This window comes from Schistocerca gregaria, chromosome X, assembly GCF_023897955.1.
Source record: "Schistocerca gregaria isolate iqSchGreg1 chromosome X, iqSchGreg1.2, whole genome shotgun sequence".
NCBI lineage: Eukaryota > Metazoa > Arthropoda > Insecta > Orthoptera > Acrididae > Schistocerca > Schistocerca gregaria.
In genome coordinates, this window is record NC_064931.1 from 647,319,083 (window position 1) to 647,338,943 (window position 19,861).

A 19,861-nucleotide genomic window follows, 5' to 3' on the forward strand; every position below is an offset into this window, starting at 1 on the left:
ATGTTAGACATTATTGTATGTATATATAACAAAACTGTTTATTATTATGATGCTGTTTGTTAACATCAGCTGTTCTCTGTTTATGGTGAAATTTTACCACAATTTTGATGTGTCTCCTGTACTTGAATAAAACGATTTAGATTCTGTACGTTATGAGACAAATAAAGCACAATTCACAATAGGGTCATCCCATGTGAAGTGTCCCAGTGTAGAAGATACTCCCTGCTCGTCCATCTTCAATTTTGATGAAACTTGTACAGTATGTACCTGAGGGCCCTACATGAACATATGCAAAGTTTCAGTCTCAACTGTAACTTGATTGAGGTGCTGGAGCCACTTTTGTGAAGACCACTTTTACTGAGACCAAAAAATTGTGAAGAAATCTTCAAGTTTGGCACTCCACTGTTCCTAATGTAAAAGAGCTAGACTCTTGCTTCTGGGTATAGTGGTACAACTTTTTGTGCTCTGTGTAAATGGCCAGCAAGTTACTTCATTTTGTACAGTGTAAAATTTTGATAACATTGTACAAGAGGGAAGGAATGTACTGGGATGTTGCAGATGCTAAAGTGTTGTAATAAGTTTCTATGTGAAATCCTTGGATGGACTCCACACGTAATTCTCATCCCTCTGTTTTGTATGGCAAACTATTTTTTTTTTTTTACATGAGATTGATTGCTGGAAAATATGGTCACATGTAGGCCCTGGAGTTAAAGAGTATTGAATGCCATTAATTCCTTTTTATCACATTCTGTTTTTGTTTTGCTGTGGAACTGTGTGAATTATATGTTGTTAATATTAAGTCTTCAAGGTAGTCTGCAGTAATCCATTGCAGGACCTCTCCATATACTGAGTTTATTAAGCTTGCTGTGCTGCTGATATTTATTTTTTCAATCACTTTCAAAGTCAATTTTATCTTTAGGCTTGTGCACACAAAAAGATCATTTATAAATGTAATGAATATCAGAAGCTCCAGTATGTAAACTTGTAGAACCCCTACAGGCCATGATGTCTAGACAGATGATCCTGTTTTCTTCTCTGAATAGCTTAGAACTATTTTTTTCTATGATTCATGTTTAATTCAAGCCACATCTGTACTTTTGCAATTAAACTGTGGAGCTCTGCCTTTCTGAGCAGAACTTAATGGTTCACCACATCCTATGTAGGAGTGGATATTACAATAATATTTAAAGACAACACCATTATCTGTTGGCTCATGGGGTGGAGGTGGGAGGATGGGCCTCTCACCATCAATTTAGCTCTGAGGTGCCACCCATTCCACTCTTCACACCTCAATCTTCCATTGTTGACAAAATATCTCTTATTCTATCTCCGAACTGAAGATATTAACTACATGCATTAGGCTATCATTTTAATTTGATAAAGTGATCTATTTATAACTTTGATTTTGCAAAACGAAATAAGTAAATAAATGAATTAGACAATAGTACCTGTACAGAATTTTCCAGGAAGCAAACTTCAGTCTTCTACCCAAAAATGTTAAATAAGGAAGCATACAGCGTGTCATATGTGCTATAACTTTCTTCAAGGGTCTTTTAGAAAACAATTTTGTGCTTGGTATGATTAATTTAGAAGCACTGTAGTTTGCACACTTTGCATTCCACTGCACCAGTAACTTGTGTCATGCCATGCTTTTCAGGTCAGCTTCTCACTTCTCCAACAACACACTGCAACCAGTATTTGTGTCCATTCTGTTCCATACACAGTCTATAGTCTGGAGAGTCCTGACACACCAGGCTATGATTTGAAATGTTTTCTCTCGGCAAGATCTGCACTGATGGTTGTCATAACTGGGAATGTGTGAGCGATTTTCTTGTTAATTTGTTGCAAAGAATGGGTAGCCATTAATCATACATTTAGGGGTTCCAAATTTGTGAAATTGAGTCAAATAGAGCCACATTGTGTAAAGACTGATATTTAACATTAATGGAGAATCATTTCTATTTCATTACTGAAGCGACATTTACTTCTTATTTCAGTAATCATATCAGTAAACAACAAGAAAAAAAAGAAGTCACTTTTGTGATTTCCTTTTTCAGTTGTTCTTTTTACTGTGAGCTGTTTGAAATCTGACTGACAACTGCTGATCACAGTTCATACAAGTCTAGTTAAATGTTCATCAGTTATTTCAGATTGCTATTTAGATTTCATGAACTTTAATTTTGAGTACAGTGATTCACACACTAGTGTTCCCAGGAACTGAAGTCCTTTGCAAACTCCTTTATTAGTGGGTATTTTTCTTCTGGAATTCAGTATTAGAACACCATCTTTTTAAGTCCTTTTAGTACTATGCTGTTTTGCAGTTCCAGAAGTTCCAACTCTGCAGCAGCTGAATCTTTTATAATTGGTGATTAAACATGACAGCCATCCCCCACAACAGCAAATCAGACTTTCCAGGAATGAAACTAAAGACCTAAATGTCTTATAATAATTAAATCTGCCATTTATTTTGCAATCAAGGCAAGACATTTCACATTAATAATTTTCTTTCCACCTGAACTTAGCAAGGATTTCAATTATTTTCTTCATACATTTGAAATAAGCAAAAGTTTTAATCTCAAGGTGTTTCCAGAATGGTTGTGTGATTTGTTATGAAAGCTGAAGATAATCTGTTCTTAATCAGAAATAAGTTTTTCTGGTCCTGTGTAATGATATGTTTAACATTTGTAAATGCTGATCAGCTTCAGTAATAAAAGCCATATCTGGCAACCACTGTGGCTCATGAAGCTAAGGGATAAATTTGCATAAATTTTTCAATTAGATCTAGTAACTGGAAAAATCAGCCTGGAACACCACCTACTGATAACCATCTCACTAAGAAATCTTGAGATACAGTGTCAGGAATCTCAACATTTTTAATTTTTTTTTTTTAATGAAGGATTAGGACTGTTGGTGTGATTTGTTGTTTGAGTGGATGTAGTTGACATTTTTACGACTACACACATAACAGGTAGACACTGAAAATATATGTCATGTGCAGCGTATCAAGGTGACAAGAAGGCTGTGCTTGCTTAGCATAAACAAATTAACAGCAGCCAAACTAGATCAAGGCAAGAGCCTTGTGTGACTCATGAACCACATTGTGGCTACCCTTGTTATATATGAGGGGACTTCAAAAAGTAAAATCACTCACACATTATTATGGCAGGTGACTGCTTCACTACACCTCAAATATACACAGATACAGGACACTCTTTTTCAACATAGTCAGCAAGTCATTGTAAACAATAATCAGAAGGTTCTACCAGTTGTTTAATTCCTCGGTGATAAATATTTGCTCCTTGGTCGTGGAGCCATTCGATAACTGCTGTGTGAATGCCCTTATTATTGGAAAACCCCTTTCCACCAAATGTTCTTTCAGCTTACCTAGTGCCTGGACATTATCGTCAGTGATCAATGTTGATGGCCTCCTACCTGATTAGTATCTCCCTGATCTGTTGGGCTTTCATTAAATTGTTGGAACCATTTCACTATGGATGCACATGACATGGCATTTGGTTCATATACCACCAGAATTTCAGGGTGAATCTTATGTGCAGTTTAGACATTTTGCCCACAAGAATCATACTGTCCTGCATACTTCAGCTTTGGAATATTTTTACAGTGCCATGCCATTTTGGTCACCCACTATGATGTACCTGTTGTCTCTACACAGCAGAACTGTGTCTGCAGAAACCTCAGAATATGTACCTTCTTCTGACGGTGCAGCACTGTTGTGCATGCAGTGTGTCTTGTGCTTATCATATGTATGTTCACTTGTCTGTCTGACACAGCATTAAAACATTCCGTTTGCACCAAAAATTTATTCATCCCGCTGAAATCTGGAATTTTTTATTGTGTAAAGTAACCCCAATCTTGGTTTTCTTGTAACCAACAAAAGAACAGCTATTGTAGTTTCCAGTTCTGAAGCAAGGACTAAACTGGTGTAATATCAATTTGTAAACATAGTATAACCTATTCCCAACTAGTTGGTAAGCCATGTCTTCACCACATTAACAGTGTCAGACCTATGACCTGTGTAAACAGAAAGATTCCATTAAAAATTACATCATATAACACTGTAAGCTGCTGTTCAGCTTCTTCTTTATTATATGGCTGATCTTAGTCAAAGTCCATTATCCAGTACAGATGTCCAAGGTGTGATCTCTGTAACAATAAGTAAATTATATAGCTATGTTTTGAAAGTTTATTTTAGTTATATGCAGTAATGTGTTTTTTTTTTTTTTGTGAATGAAAACAGTCTCAGCTGCAAAATTCTATTTATTAATAACAGTTACATGTTTCACCTTTGTAAGGTATCATCAGATTATGTAAAAATGTAGTAATAAAAGCTTCATTGATCAGTCACCACTGAAGAGCATTAAATAAGAATGAGAAGCATCTGGATATAACATCTGGTCTTCAAAGGTATTATCAAATATGTAAAGGACCTCAAGTTTGGTGTACATAGCACAGAGCCACATGTCCAACATGTGGATGTAGAGCAGAAAATAACTGGCTAAGCAGGTCTGCCCAACGCAAGAACAGGACCAACTAGTTAGTGTCGAGTAATGGACTAGTTAGTTCTGTTCTTGTGCCGGTTAGACCTACTTAACAAATGGTTTTCTGCTCTACATCCATATGTCGTACACATGGCTCTGTGCTGTATACATCATGCTGAGCCTGCTCTAGTGCATGTAAGGTCCTTTACATATTTGATAAGACTCTTGATGACCAAATGTTTTATCCAGATGCTTATTATTCTCATTTAATGCCCTTCAGTGGCAACTGATGGACAAAACATATCATGCTAAGTTTTTACCTGATGTGATGATGCCTTGCATACCTATAATTTGTTGTGGATTTTACAGTTTTGAAATAGGATGAGACTGTTGGGTGTGTACTGAATTAAGGAGTGTGTGTGATGGATTATTATTAATAGAGTGAACTACTATTATCTGCACTGTTCTAGAGTACTGAGTTTCAAAATGTTGTTTATTATTTCACTTATGAACTAATTTTTTCCTGTTGAAATTACTGACTTTTTTCTCATGTTTCTCTCTCTCTTTGACAGATGCATTTGCTTGGGTGGAGATGGTACGAACCCAAAATTCACACTATGTATCTTTGGAGCTGAGTATTGAACATCGTGGTACACAACCATTAGGATTAATATTTCGACAAGAATTTGTTGCTGACCGTTATCAGGCATGTATTGTTGTGGATACAGTAACATCCATGTCACCAGCTGCTGCTGCAGATGTTAAGCCTGGTGATGTGCTTGTTGCTATTGAGGGAAAAAAAGTAACATCTCTCTCTCAAGTAGCTCGCCTGCTGAAAGCAACTGGTGAGAAAATAACCCTGAGAGTGGAACGCAGAGTTTGGCTGCAAGATCAGGTAAGCTGTAGAATCCTAAATGTGATGGAGGAAAGAACTCACTGTTTTCTGCTAAGACTGTATTAATACAAAGTCTTATGGCAATATAAATCAGTAGTGTGTTCCAAAGGCTCCAGTCATGTTTCGTGGTTGAATGTTCCTGGGCTTAAATCTGAGTTCTTCTTGGACATTGTCAGATGGCTAGATATTTTTTATTTTCACAGTGTAGCAGTAGCACATGTCAGTAGCATATGTCAATAGCTTGCCCACAAACCACACAACCCCACATAGAATAGTACTATCATAGAGATTTTTGTGCGTAACCCCATCACAAGTAGACAAAAATTATCATCTCAAAGTGGTCAAGCTAAACACAAGGCGCATGAGCTGGCCACAGGAGTGTATGGGTGGCAGGTCATATAAACAGAAAATTGTGATGAGTAATGAACTATAATGCCTAAGAAAATTAACATTTAGTTATGAGTAAGTAAGTAGTGTGTATTATTGTGTGTTTTAATGGAGTTGGTAGTATTAAGCAGTGTTGCCGCCATTGGATGTGGGGGAAGCAGATGTAGGTTTGTCAAGGTGCCCTTTCCGACATCCTCACTCTGATGATGCAGTTCTACCAGTGCGAAGAAGTGAGCAAATTTAGCGGAGCTCATGTTGCAACCATATATATCTATGAGATTTGCACAGGGTACAGAAATACTACAGGGCCAGTGGGCAGGATGGGTGTGAAACCTGCAGTCCTTGACACTGGTGCTCTATCAGAGTCCCGGCCATGGTTGTAAAGAGTGCAGCATAGCTTGCAATGGAGTGTTATTGCTAGACAGGCAGCATGGCTGTAGCTGACCACTGAGACAATGCTGACACTGCAACTGTGCTTCATGGTCACATGGCAAGTGCACAGTATCACTAACAAGTGTAGCAGTGGCTCATGTTTTTGGCCGAATGTTTGAGTGTAATGAAAATGTGGCTCCTTATAAAATGCACCAAAGGTTTTCATCTGAATTTTCATAGCCAAACAAAGAATGGGAAATTGGTAAATGGGGTATCAAATTGCCCTGCATGGGGTCCACTTATGCAACAAAGGGTTTAAACTGCTTGGAAGTAATCAGGGTAGTTAAGAAGAAATTAAATAGTGATCTGAGGGACAATTTAGCCAGAAGCTAAGCTGCATCAGTTTCACTGTCATTAGTGTACCCCCACTATCTCTTCTGACACCAAACTGTAGCCAAGTTGGCAGTGTCAGGTAGAGTACTCCCATTGGAGGTTGGGGGAGCAGGTGTAGAATTGTCAGAGTTGCCATTCTGACCTCCTCTTCTGGTACATACAATTTCACTGGTGAGGAGCAGGAGCCAATTCAGCTATGCTCATGGTGTAAACCATGTACATTTATTAGATTTGAACACTGCACAGCAATGCTCCAGATCCATGGCCATGGGTGTAAACACTGTAGTGTGGCTCAGAGAGGAGCTTTCATGCTAGGCAGACAGCCCAATGTCAGCTGATCATTGAGTGAGTGTTGGCAATGCAGCAGTGCTTCACAGCCACATGGTTGGTGGGTTGGTGGTGTCACTAGCTGGCCCATCACAATATCGCAGTGAATGTGGTGTCATCTTGGGTACAAACTCTATCTTCTGATGTCTGTCTAGCAGCATCCAGCAACAGTAGTTGCTAAGCAGGTGGTGGCGAGTAGGGTCTCAATTAGCCACTCACCCTTATTGTATTAGATACAGGACTGTATGGCAGGTGGCCATGTTAAATGATATTGACTAATGCTGATGACTTTACTGGCATATGGTGATTGAGCAGTGATGCTATCTTAGGTCCCACAGTGGTAGCCCTCCCTACAGATGCTGTTTGTACACACTTTGACCCAGCATGTTGTTATGTGGATGGCCCAGATGTCATGTAGTCACTCCTTCGTAATGCTGAAGTGACATCTCAGATTTCTGTAACAGTCATGGTTGTTGAATGATGATTCCACTGAAATGCAGGTCCCTGACGGTGTAATGCTGAAGCAGATGCTAGCAGAAACCTGCCGAAGTTGTGTGATCATCAGGTGATGACTTGAAACAGCTGCCTACTGATGTTACAGAGTGAATATACCAGGAAAAACCTCATAAAAACATATGACCATATTTGCAGTGTTGTGCAACAGTATTTCCAATGTATTATAATTCTTAAGAATGTTATATTGTACACATGCTTTAAGAATATTAAGTCACTGGCGCATATTGCTATGAGGTAATGAAGAGAGTATGGTCCAAAAGGACAAAAACAGATTATTATGTAATATGAACTTGCCATATTACACACATCAATGAGAATATTCCCAAAAGTTTAAAACAAGTGTCCATGGCATGAAAGAAAATCATTTTGTTGGAATGGAATTTATACACCAGAAACTGTTTGATGTGAAAAAAATCGATTTAGAGGTTATTAAATTAAGAAATATAAAAAAGGGTGCTTTAAATGTTTGTCATTGTACATGACACACATGAAACATAAGTGTCTTACCACTTAAAAATAGAAAAAAGTATGAGTTTTGTATAAGAGATAACAATGAAATAGAACGTGGATAAAGTAGACTGCATAAACTAACTCTTTATTTGCAAACTACTGTCTACTTCAGTCTTCTGTGGTTTCATTGTTACCTAGTATAGGTGACAAAGATTTTACATAAATTTAACCCAGGCAGAATTTCTTTCTTTCGTGTGAGATTATGTGTGACTAGAAAAAATGTGGCTATAGGTACATAATAATAAAACGTGACCTGACTGCAGAAAACCTCTCCCAACTTGCTTTGGTGAAGGAAGTGGCTGTAACCATGTTGTGCACAGAACACTACCAAATGCTGTTCCAGCAACTATTCCTAAATGTTTAGAGCTTAAAATATGTGCTTCCTTTTTATGGAAATTCCTCCTCCCCTCTTTCACTTCTCTTGGGTAAACTTAATTGAATACGTGGCTCAAGACATGTGACTGCTACTTTTTCTCAGTATTGGATTGGATGTTTCCTCATCAATTGCAATGTTAAACACTATTTCTTACTAACACTTCTCTTCCTGGATCACACAGTTTTATTTATACAATACAAAACAGTAGATAGCAACACGGAGAAAGGTGGTGGTGGTACTGACTAGGTGGTCTATGAAGCTAAAATATCTGCGTGTTTTATTCCTTGTGTATCATATAATAGGTACATTTTTTTGTTTATAGTCTTTCTTACATTAGCACAGGAGAATGAGGGGGAAATTGTTATTGATATCAGTAAATTTATTTTTTCTAGAACTGATTTGTGTTGTACAGTATAAGCCTAAGTGTCAATTTGGTCTGTGGAATAGTTACATTTATGCAGCTTTTGAAATATTCATGTTCAGTTTGTTTCAGCAAAATTGATAAACTGGAATTACATTTGCCCTCAAAAAATCATGTGATTGTGAGCCTTTATCAATTACATTTCACCTTTGGAATTATTCTCTTGTGATGGCCATGGTATTTTATTTGTGGAATTAAGCTAGCCACAAAAGAAATTCTTCTAAAGAAAACAACCTTTTCAGGCGGCTAGGAATAGTCTTAGTCTGAGAAAACACTTTAAATGTGGCAAATGATTGACAGACATCCTGTGCACTTATTACACTTTCAGTGTACTCTTATAATTGATTTGACATCTATTTTTAAGATCTTTCAATGATTCTCCATGTCAGGAAGATCAAAACACAGTTGGCAACAGACTGTGAGTTTACCAAACCAAAGTGATGAGAGTTGGGAATGTTGGCAACAATGTGATGGGCAATTTCTTTGTTTACAAATGGGCCCTGTGTCTCAATCATTTTTGCAGATAATAAGTCAGTAGTAACTCCTCCCCCCCCCTCTCTCCCCCTCCCCCTCCCCCTCCCCCTCTATCTCCATCTCCATCTCTCTCTCCCCCTCTTCCTCCACCCCTCCCTCTCCTTCCATCCCTCTACATACCCCTCCCCCCCCCCCCCCCCCCTGTGGGTCGGGGGGGTTACAATATGCCCGAGGTTTTCCTGCCTGTCGTAAAAGGTCACTAAAAGGAGTCTCACATGTTTTGACCTTCATCTGATGGTCCCCTGTAGGGTTTAGCCACCATTTTTCAAAATTTTCCTGAATAGTGAGCCAATTGGGGAAGGGCACCTTACGTGGTGTATCATGTCCATCGTGGATATAGATCTTTAGACCACTTTCTCATTGCAGTCTTGCTCATTATCTATCTCTTGGGGGAGGACGCCTTCCTGGATGCGTTTTCCTCCATCCACTATGCAGTGTCGTTTTCTGTGCTGATGATGTCTGTGGACTTCTTTGCACCTCATATCCAGCATGGTAGCCAGTCCATTGTGATGAGACCACCATGTACCCTGCTGTTTGTAGCCCCCTGACTACACAGCTACACAGGAATCGTTCTGCTGATGCCTGCGCTGTTAACTCCCTGCCAGGTGGCCCTTGCTGAGGCTGGATGGCACCCATGGGGAGGGCCCCTGTATCGGACTGGGTGGTATCAGGGCAGATGACATGCCATGAAGAATAGTACGTCATTTCTTGCTGGTGGTCCACCACCAGCAGTCTCTAAGTGGTCAAAGTCTAACTTCAATGCTAAGAAATACGACCCCAAATCATTTCCCTCCCTGGCCACACCATGGTAGAAATGCCAGGCTAAGGATGGCAGCATAGCTTATTCGCCCCAGTACCTCGTATGTACGAGAGTTAATGGGGAATCTTTCATGTCAGTGAAGCTTCAGTTTGTTGTGGAGCATTTAAAGGCCAAGTTTGGGGAGGTAGAGGGCTTGTCCAAAATGCGGTCAGGGTCAGTCTTGATAAGAACATCATCCTCTGCCCAGTCATGGGCATTACTCACTTGTGACAAGTTGAGGGATGTACGTGTTACCATCACACCCCATAAGAGCTTAAATATGGTCCAGGATATTATATTCCACAGAGACCTTCTTTTGAAGTCTGATTATGAGCTGTGCACCTATTTAGAGCGGAGAGGAGTTCATTTTGTCCAGAGCTTCCATCTGGATCTGAGGGATAATTAGATTGCCACTGGTTCCTTCATCTTGGCCTTTGAGGATGACACATTACCCGAGAAGGTCAAGGTGATAGTCTACCATTGTGATGTCAAGCCATATATCGCTCCCCCAGTGTGGTGCTTTAAGAACTGGAAGTTCAGCTATGTGTCTTCCCGCTGTACTTCCACCATCACATGTTGAGATTATGGACGTCCATCACATCCGAGTACTCCATGTGCCCCACCTCCTGTTTGTGCCATCTCCAGAGAGCATCATTCACTTTGCTTGCCAGAGTGCAGGATCTTACAGAAAGAGAGGAAAAACATGGAATATAAGATCCTGGTCCAACTGACCTACACTGAGGCTATGCAAAAATATGAGAGGCTACATCCTGTGCGTATGACATTCACTTACACTGCCTCTATGACAACAGTTCTAGCACCTTCCGTTCCACCGCGTGCAGTTGGCTCTCAGAGCCGCCAGTCTCCACCTGTCCCTTTAATGGTGGGGGGCATTTCCCTCTCTGTTGTTCCTCCACCGCTTACTTTGGGAGCAACAGCCCCCCCCCCCCCCCCCCCCCCCTCAACCATCGGGGACATCAGTCCCCACTTCTCAGCCAGAGAAGCGTACATCATCTTCGGTTCCTCTCACTAGGAAAGAGTCCCTTGGTTCACTCCCTGCCAATGTTCCTACCAGCGGACACCTGCCAGTGTCTGAAGCAGCCACAGGTAGCTGTTCATAGGGCTTCATGGTCCTCCTCAGTCTCTGAGACCGACTCAGTGAAGTCCTCCCAGCCAGAATAGCCAAAGGTGCAGCGAGAGAAAACCAAAAAGAGGAAGACCGCCAAAAACCCAGACATTGCAGTGACACCCGTACCACCGCTACTGCGTCTGAGGATGAAGTGGAGATTCTGGCGTCAGCTGAGGCCCTAGATGTCTCTGGACTCTCAGATGCAATGGATGTTGATCGCACAGGTACTCATCTGGTGGCAGCAGGTGACCCTCAGGCATAGAGAGACTCATTGAGTGTTTCATGCCTTCCCAATCGCTCGAGCACTTCACCCTCCAGTGGAATTGCAGCAGTTTTTTTCACCACCTGGCTGAGCTCTGGCAACTCTTAAACCTCACACCTGCTTTCTGCATTGTCCTCCAGGAAACATGGTTCCCAGCAATGCAGACCCCTGCCTTTGCAGCTATAGGGGATATTACAAGAACCGCAGCGACTATAATAGAGTGTTGGGTAGAGTTTGCGCCCATGTTCTGAACTCGGTATGCAGTGAACCTGTGCCCCTTCATATCTCTCTTGAATCTGTGGCTGTCAGGATAAGGACAACACAGGAAATAACTGTCTGCAATGTTTATCTCCGTTCAGATGGTGCTGTACCCCTGAATACTTTGGCTGCACTGACTGATCCATTCCCTAAACCTTTCCTACTTCTGGGAGATTTTAATGTTCATAACCCCTTGTGGGGTGGCACCGTGCTTTCTGGCTGAGGCAGATATGGTGAAACTTTACTGTTTCAGTTCGACCTCTGCCTCTTAAATACTGCCCCCCCCCCCCCCCCCCCAACACACACACACACACACACACACACACACACACACACACACACACACACATGCCAGTGTGCCACATGGCACATATTCAGCCATTGATCTCTCGATCTGCAGTCCTGGCCTTGTCCCATCTATCCACAGGAGAGCTCATGACGACCTGTGTGGTAGTGACCACTTCCCCATCTTCTTGTCACTCCCCTGCCATCATGCCTATGGACGCCTACTCAGATGGGCTTTAAACAAGTCAGACTGGGTAGCCTTCACTCCTGCAGTCACTGTTGAATCTCCCCCACATGGTGCCATCGATGTTGTGGTTGAGAAGGTCACTATAACCATTGTTTCTGCAGCGACCAACGCAATCCCTCATTCTTTAGAGATCCCCCAGTGAAACACAGTCCCTTGGAGGTCGCCAGAAGTCGCTGAGGCATTTACAGAGCATCGACGAGCTCTACAGTGACATAAGTGGCACTCTTCCCTAGAGCACTTACTAGCTTTTATGTGGCTCCATGCCAGTACTCGCCAAATTATAAATTGACAGAAATGGGAGTGTTGGGAGAGGCACGTGGCAACCATTGGGTGCCATACGTCACCTTCCCATGTCTGGACGAAATTCAGATGTTTTTGGATACCAGAGCCCAACAGGTGTCCCTGGTTTCAACATCAATGACGTGTTATCCACCTATGCAAACGCGCTTGCGAGCACTTTGCAGAACACTATGCTCGAGCCTCTGTGTCAGAGAATTACCCCCTAGGCTTTTGCACCCACAAATGGTGGATGGAACAGAAAGTCCTCTCGTTCACTATATGCCACAGTGAACCCTATAATGCCCCATTTACAGAGTGAGAGCGTCTCAGCGCCCTTGCACATTGCCCCGACACAGCTGCTGGGCCGTATAAGATGCACAGTCAGAGGATTAAACATCTTTCGTCCAACTACAAGTGACATCTCCTCGTCATCTTCAACCAGATCTGGTGCAATGGCGTCTTTCCATCACAATTGTGGGAGAGCACCATCATTCTGGTGCTGAAACCCAGTAAAAACCTGCTTGATGTGGATAACTATCAGCCCATTAGCCTTACCAATGTTCTTTGTAAGCTGCTGAAACATATGGTGTGCCAGCAGTTGGGTTGGGTCCTGGAGTCACATGCTATACTGGCTCAATGTCAGGGTGGCTTCCACCAAGGTTGCTCTACCACTGATAAATAATCTTGTGTCCCTCAAGTCTGCCATCCGAGCAGCCTATTCCGGACACCAACACCTGTATGTCATCTTTTTTTACTTACATAAAGCATATGACACGACCTGGCGACATCATATCCTCACCACATTGTATGAGTGGGGTCTCCGGGGCCCACTACCGATATTTATCCAAAACTTTCTGTCCCTTTGTATCTTCTGTGCCCAATTTGGTGCCTCCTATAGTCCCTCCCCCATATCCAGGAGAATTGTGTCCCACAGGGCTCTGTATTGAGAGTGTGTCTATTTTTAGTGGCTATTAATGGTGTAGCAGCAGCTGTAGAGCTGTCGGTCTCACCTTCTCTGTATGGGGATGACTTCTGCATTTCGTACTGCTTCTCCAATACTGGTGTTGCTGAGTGGTGCCTACAGGGAGCCATTCACAAGGCACAGTCATGGGCTCTAGCCCACGGTTTCCGGTTTTCAGCTGCGAAGTCGTACGTCATGCACTTGTGTCGGCATCGTACCATTCATCTGGAAACAGAACTTTACCTTAATGATGATCCACTCACTGTAGTGGAGATATATCGATTCTTAGAACCAGTTTTCAATGCCTGATTGACTTGGTTACCTCCCCTTCGTCAACTTAAGCGGAAGTGCTGGCAGCACGTAATGCCCTCCACTGACTGAGCAACACCAACGGGTGTGCAGATCACTCTGTGCTGCTGCAACTCTACAGAGCCCTTGTTCAATACCACCGTGACTATGACAGGCTGGTTTACGGATTGGTGGCACCCTCAGTGTTGCATTTACTCGACCCCTAGCGACAGGACCTTTTTTGGAATGAGTCCGGTGACCAGTGTCCTGGTGGAGGCCAGAGCCCTTCATTGCAGATCCGACATGCACAACTGCTCGCCAGTTATGTTGCACACATTCGTAGTTCTCCTGAGCATCCGAATTACCGTCTCCTTTTCCCCAGCCGCAGCAGTCCCATCTCCCGCATTGGTGCCCCAGGTCAAGGCTAACGATTGCAGCTTGCATGCGATCCCTCCTGTCTGAACTGGAGTCCTTCCCTTTACCACTTCTACTTGAGGTCCATTCATGTACACCTCCATGGTGTACACCTCACCTTAAGCTTTGTCTGGACCCTTTGCATGGACCTAAGGACTCTGTTAACCAAACGGCTCTCTGCTTTCACTTCCCCTTGATCCTTGACGTTTTCCGGGGCTCTGAAGTTGTTTACACCAATGACTCAATGGCTGATAGTGATGTTGCCTTCGCCTATGTCCACAGAGGCCATATTGAACAGCATTCCTTTCCCGTTGGCTACAGTGTATTCACTGCAGAGCTTGTGGCCATATCTTGTGCACTTCAGTACACCCGTTCCTGTTCTGGTGAGTCATTTCTTCTCTGTTCTGACCCCGTGAGCAGCTTACAAGCTATTGACAAGTGCTACCCTCACCATCCTCCATCCTTTGGTAGTTACCATCCAGGAGTTCATCTCTTCCCTGGAGTTCAGCGGTGTTTGTGTGGATCCCAGGACACGTCAGAATCCCAGGCAACTGACTTGCTGACAGGCTGGCCAAAGAGGTTACCCAGAAACTGCTTCTGGAGATGGACATCTCTGAAACTGACCTGCGCTCTGTGTTATGCCACAAGGTTTTTCGGCTTTGGGAGATGGAATGGCATAACAGTACGCAAAACAAACTGCATGTCATTAAGGAGACTTTGAATGTGTGGAAGTCTTCCCTGCAGACTTTTCGCAGGGAACCAATTGTCCTTTGTTGGCTCCACATTGGCCATACGTGGCTAACTCATGGTTACCTCCTCCGTCGTGATGATCCATCTCAGTGTCGCTATGGCTCACAAATGACAGTTGTCCACCTCTTGCTGGACTGCCCACTTTTAGCCACTCTGCAGCGGACTTTTAACTTTCCCAGCAATGCCTCAACAGCAGCTTTAGTTTTATGTTTTATTCATGATTGTGGGTTTTATCATTTGATCTAAATTTTAGCACACATCCTTTGTCCCTCTGTGCTCTCCACCATAGTGCTTTTAGGATAGACATTTTAATGTGTTTCAGAGTGGCTGGATTCTCCTTTTTATTCTCATGGTCAGGCAGCCATGGTAATCTGCTTTCTTGTTTTAATCTCTTCTCCCTCTTTCTTGCGTCTCTGTGTGGTTTTCTTGTCCAATTTTGTTCAGTTTAGTGTTTGTTGCCCTTCTGTTATTTCTATGGTTTTTTGCTTTCTTCCAGTTGTGGTTTGTATCTCCTGATTGTTTTACTCCCACCCTTGGAGAATTAATTTAAGTGGGATGAGGGACCGATGAGCTAGCAATTTGGTCCCTCTCTCCCCTTTCAAACCAACCCACCACCTCTCTCTATGCCTTCCTGTACTTCCCAGAAGAACCTGTAGATTACCAAACGCAAATTGTTGTCAACTGATGTTCTAGCAACTTGAATATTTGACTACTTACTGGGTGACTAAAACACTAAGTCTCAAATTGAGACGATTTTGTATGCATCATTGCACCAAGACATGATTCAATATGATGTATTTTGCGTTTCATTGAGGGTGGGGTAAAACCATCTGCCAGCTTTGGCTTTAATTGAAAAAGTGTGTGTGCCTGTCCAGAAAGTATTCCTAAACATATTCTGGTGCCTTTACACTGTGGATGTTGTATACATTAGTTCATTCAACTCAAGGAAGAGATTTTTGAGAAGATGTGAAAATAGTTTTATGTAAAACATGAAATATGCAGTACTTTCTCAAAAATTTTCATTGTGATCCTTGTATAGCTTGCTACATATGCTACACACAGCACATATTGAGTGAATATTACAAAATTGTAATTGTAGCAATATAATGAAAAGGGTGGTTGCTACTCCTCATATAGCAGAGATGCTGTTGCAGAAAGGCACAACAAAAAGACTGTCACACAGTTAGCTTTCGACCATCAAGGCATTTTGCAAAATTAGACAGGGATATGAGCCATGTGGCAAAGGGTTGGGAACAGGGGTTTTGTAGGAATGGATGAGGGTATTGTGTAGGTTTGGTGGGCAGCAGAACACCAGTGTGGCAGGAGTAGGAAGGATAGTGGACATGACATTTCTCATTTCAGGGCATGACAAGAGGTAGTTGAAACCATGTTGGAGAATATAATTCAGTTGCTCCAGTCTTGGGTGGTACTGAGTCATGAGGGGAATGCTCCTCTGTGGCTGGAAGGTGGGGTTTGGGATGTGTTGGGTGACTGAAAAGATAAGGCATGAGAGATCATTTTTTGTGCAAGTTTGGGAAAGTAATTACGATCTGTAAAGGCTTTAGCGAGATCCTTGGTATATTTTGAGAGGGACCACTCAACACTACAGATGGCGAGGCTGTATGGAAGACATGTCCTGTACATCCTCCCACCACCACCTACAGCAGTATAGTCACAAATATCACCTATCCCATCAACAGCAGAGCTACCTGTGAAACCAGTAATATGATCTACATGCAAAGCTGCAACCATCGTGCTTCATTCTACGTGGGTATGACAACCAACAACTTGTCTGTCCGCATGAATGACCACTAACAAACTGTGGCCAAGAAACAACTGGACCCCCTGTTGCTGAGTACACCACCCAAAACGATGTCCTTCATTTCAATGAGTGCTTCACAGCCAGTGCCATCTGGATCCTTCCAGCCAATACCAGCTTTCCTGAATTACGCAGGTGAGGACTCACCCTGCAATATATCCTATATTCCTGTAACCCTCCTGGTCTCAACCTTCGTGAGGTTACCTTACCCGTCAAGCCCCTTCCCTGTTCCCATCCCAGCACTACACAGCCCTCTAATTCATCAACTCCCCCAGTCTTTTTACTTCCATCCTTTTCCACTAACCCCCCCCCCCCCCCAGTCTTTTTACTTCTCTTATTTTCTACTAATCCGCCCCCCTTTCTCCCCCACCCTCTGTCCAACCTCCCAACTGCACCTATCTGCCCCACTCTCCACCGCATCCCTGCACACCCCCAGCAGCACTTTACAGTCCCCGACCCTCACCCTGCTGTCCCTCCCTCTCCCTGCCCCAGCCTCCTCCTTATGTGTGTGTGTGTGTGTGTGTGTGTGTAATTTTAAGAAAGACCTTGTTGGCCAAAACCTAACTGTGTGACAGTCTTTTTGTTGGGCCTTTGACTCAGTGTCTCCGTTACATGGTCAGTAGCAACTATCCTTTTCATTATATTGTTGCATTCCATCCTTGATATTACAAAATTGTGTGATGTACTATGCCCTGAAAGATGATTTTGGCCTGGAAAAAGTTTTTACTCTGCAGGAACTGGATACATTAAAACTTCCAGACCAGCGCAAGAACAGCGAAGGTCTGCGTCATCGGAAGCTGTCTGAGCAGAGTGATAGCAGTGTGTCAAATCCTGCTTCAGTTCCAGGTTTGCTATCTGTCTACTACTAACTTAATTTTTTAAACACCTGCACATTTCTGTATGTAACATGATTCAGATGTTCCCTTCTGCCAAATTCCCACTTTTGAATACAAAGGAGTTAATATCTTTTTCTGTGGTATATGTTACAGTATGCTTCATGAAATAACAGCCAAAAATAAAATCATTTAAAGATGTATAAATTGGCTACATACCAAACTAGCATCTGTTCCTCGATGAGAAATTGAAAGGAAAGGAATATTGTTTATTTTTTCCCTCTGGAATAGTGAGTTTGGGCTACTGATAGTGTTATAGACTGGAGTAGGAGGTAATAGGTACTTTGTATCGAGTCTGACAGGTCTAATGTTGGGGTCGTGCTGAAAGCATAATGGTATGAAGAATAATAAAAAAATGTTAATGAGCAAGTATTACTATTAATCATAGGAAGAAAAGGGGAAGATGAAAGCAGAATGAGTGTGTGTGTGTGTGTGTGTGTGTGTGTGTGAGAGAGAGAGAGAGAGAGAGAGAGAGAGAGAGAGAGAGAGAGAGAGAGAGAGATTGAGATTCTAACTCTGCAGGCTTGAGTAGAGTAAGAATAAGACTGTGAATATTCAAGAACCTGGCAGGCTACAACTGTGTTATGACAGAAAGCATAGTAAAAGATTTTGGGGTAAGTAAAATAAAATTCAAGTAAAAACAAGTAATGGATGGAGGCATTAGTAAAGAGGGTACAGGGACATAAGTGAAGTGAAAACAGGAAATATAAATTTAAAAAAAGAAAAACAAGGGTCAATGTTGGTAAAAAGTTGGTAGAAAAAGAAAGATAATGTAAGAAGTGAAAGTAAGGATGCGGAGGAAGAAATAAGAAAAACTCTGTCATGACTCACAAGTGGTGTCATCAAAGGATGTCTTGGACAGAAAATTTACACATCTGAAATACTGATGAGCCTAACAATGGCAACAACTACCCAAATCATGCGAAAGAGGCGCCCTTGGTAGAGTGAAATAGATGATGGAGTAGTGTATGTTTGTGTGCGTGTGCTCAATAATCTTCAATAATCCTGAGATCTGCCAGCCAATAATGACACATTGTTTTTGTTTTAGAGACATCTATTCTGCAGTTGTAAGTAGTATGAGAGTTATTCCATCTTTTGTGACAGTAAATACTGTAACTGTGATTTGACCAAATGTCAGGAACAAGTCTATAGAAACCCGCTAAGGCTGGACAGATTAGCATGGGACCGTTAACAACGGGTCAATCAGTGTGAAGAGAAAGATAAACAGTGATAAAATGGACAAATGGAGACAGCACTATAGATAAATTATGTCCATTTAGTAACCCAGAGAGAGAGAGAGAGAGAGAGAGAGAGAGAGAGAGAGAGAGAGAACTTGGGACGTAGCATAGTTAGAACCGATGGTGCATCATGGCAGCTAGATTATAGTGTAGCAAATACACCATTGAGTCCAGTCTTGCTGCATACAGAACTTATACAGTGGCCAGCAGAATGGTATGTTGAACCATGGCCAGCTACACTAGCAGTCGTGGGTTTAGCTGACGAGGTCCAGTTCCATGCTCTCTGGCAGCTTCTCTCAGATGCAGGGCTGAGATACCAGAGTTACAAAATCTTATTTGGACTGGATGCATTTTGCCTTTATCCAAAAAATCTTCAGTGGCCAGTTTTTTGGCTCCTACATTATTTCTGTGCATTGTTCTGTTCCCAGGCACTGGATTATTAGCACAGTGCATTGCCTTGACACACAGTTTTTTTTTTCATTTTCATGTTATTTTCTATCCACATTTACCTCATGTCCTCAAAAGTACATGAGTTGAATGTGAATAGATAATAACATGAAAGCACTCCATCTACAGGCTACAAGTGGCCCATCGGAACCATCCAGCCGCCGTGTCATCCTGAGCTGAGGATGCCAATAGGAGGGGCGTGTGGTCAGCACACCGCTCTCCCGATTGTTATGATAGTTTTCTGTGACCAGAGCTGCTACTATTCAGTTGAGTAGCGCCTCAGTTGGCATCACAAGGCTGAGTGCACCCCAAAAAATGGCAACAATGCATGGCAGCCCGGATGGTCACCCATCCAGGTAACAACATGAAGACAAGAAAATATTGTTAGTGCAATGCAGTGTACTAATAATCCAATGCTTGTGTGTAGAACAACATGTGGAAATACTGTAGGAGCTAAAACAACTCATCACTGAATATGGTTTATATAAAAGCAAAATATGTCTGGTCCTAATAAGACATTATAATAGTCATAAGAGACAGAATAATTCATATATTACTTGCA

General features: G+C 42.2%; 1 protein-coding gene across 3 annotated transcripts in view; it reads left to right on the top strand.

Moving 5' to 3' along the window:
- The window catches only part of LOC126298664 (PDZ domain-containing protein 8), a 209,634-nt gene that overhangs the window by 115,556 nt on the left and 74,217 nt on the right, over positions 1–19,861 (top strand). For all 3 annotated transcript variants that reach the window (XM_049990091.1, XM_049990090.1, XM_049990089.1), the window contains 2 exons: positions 5,072–5,394; positions 17,456–17,567. In XM_049990091.1, coding sequence (XP_049846048.1) covers positions 5,072–5,394; positions 17,456–17,567 — 435 coding nt within the window. The remainder of the gene's footprint in view (positions 1–5,071; positions 5,395–17,455; positions 17,568–19,861) is intronic.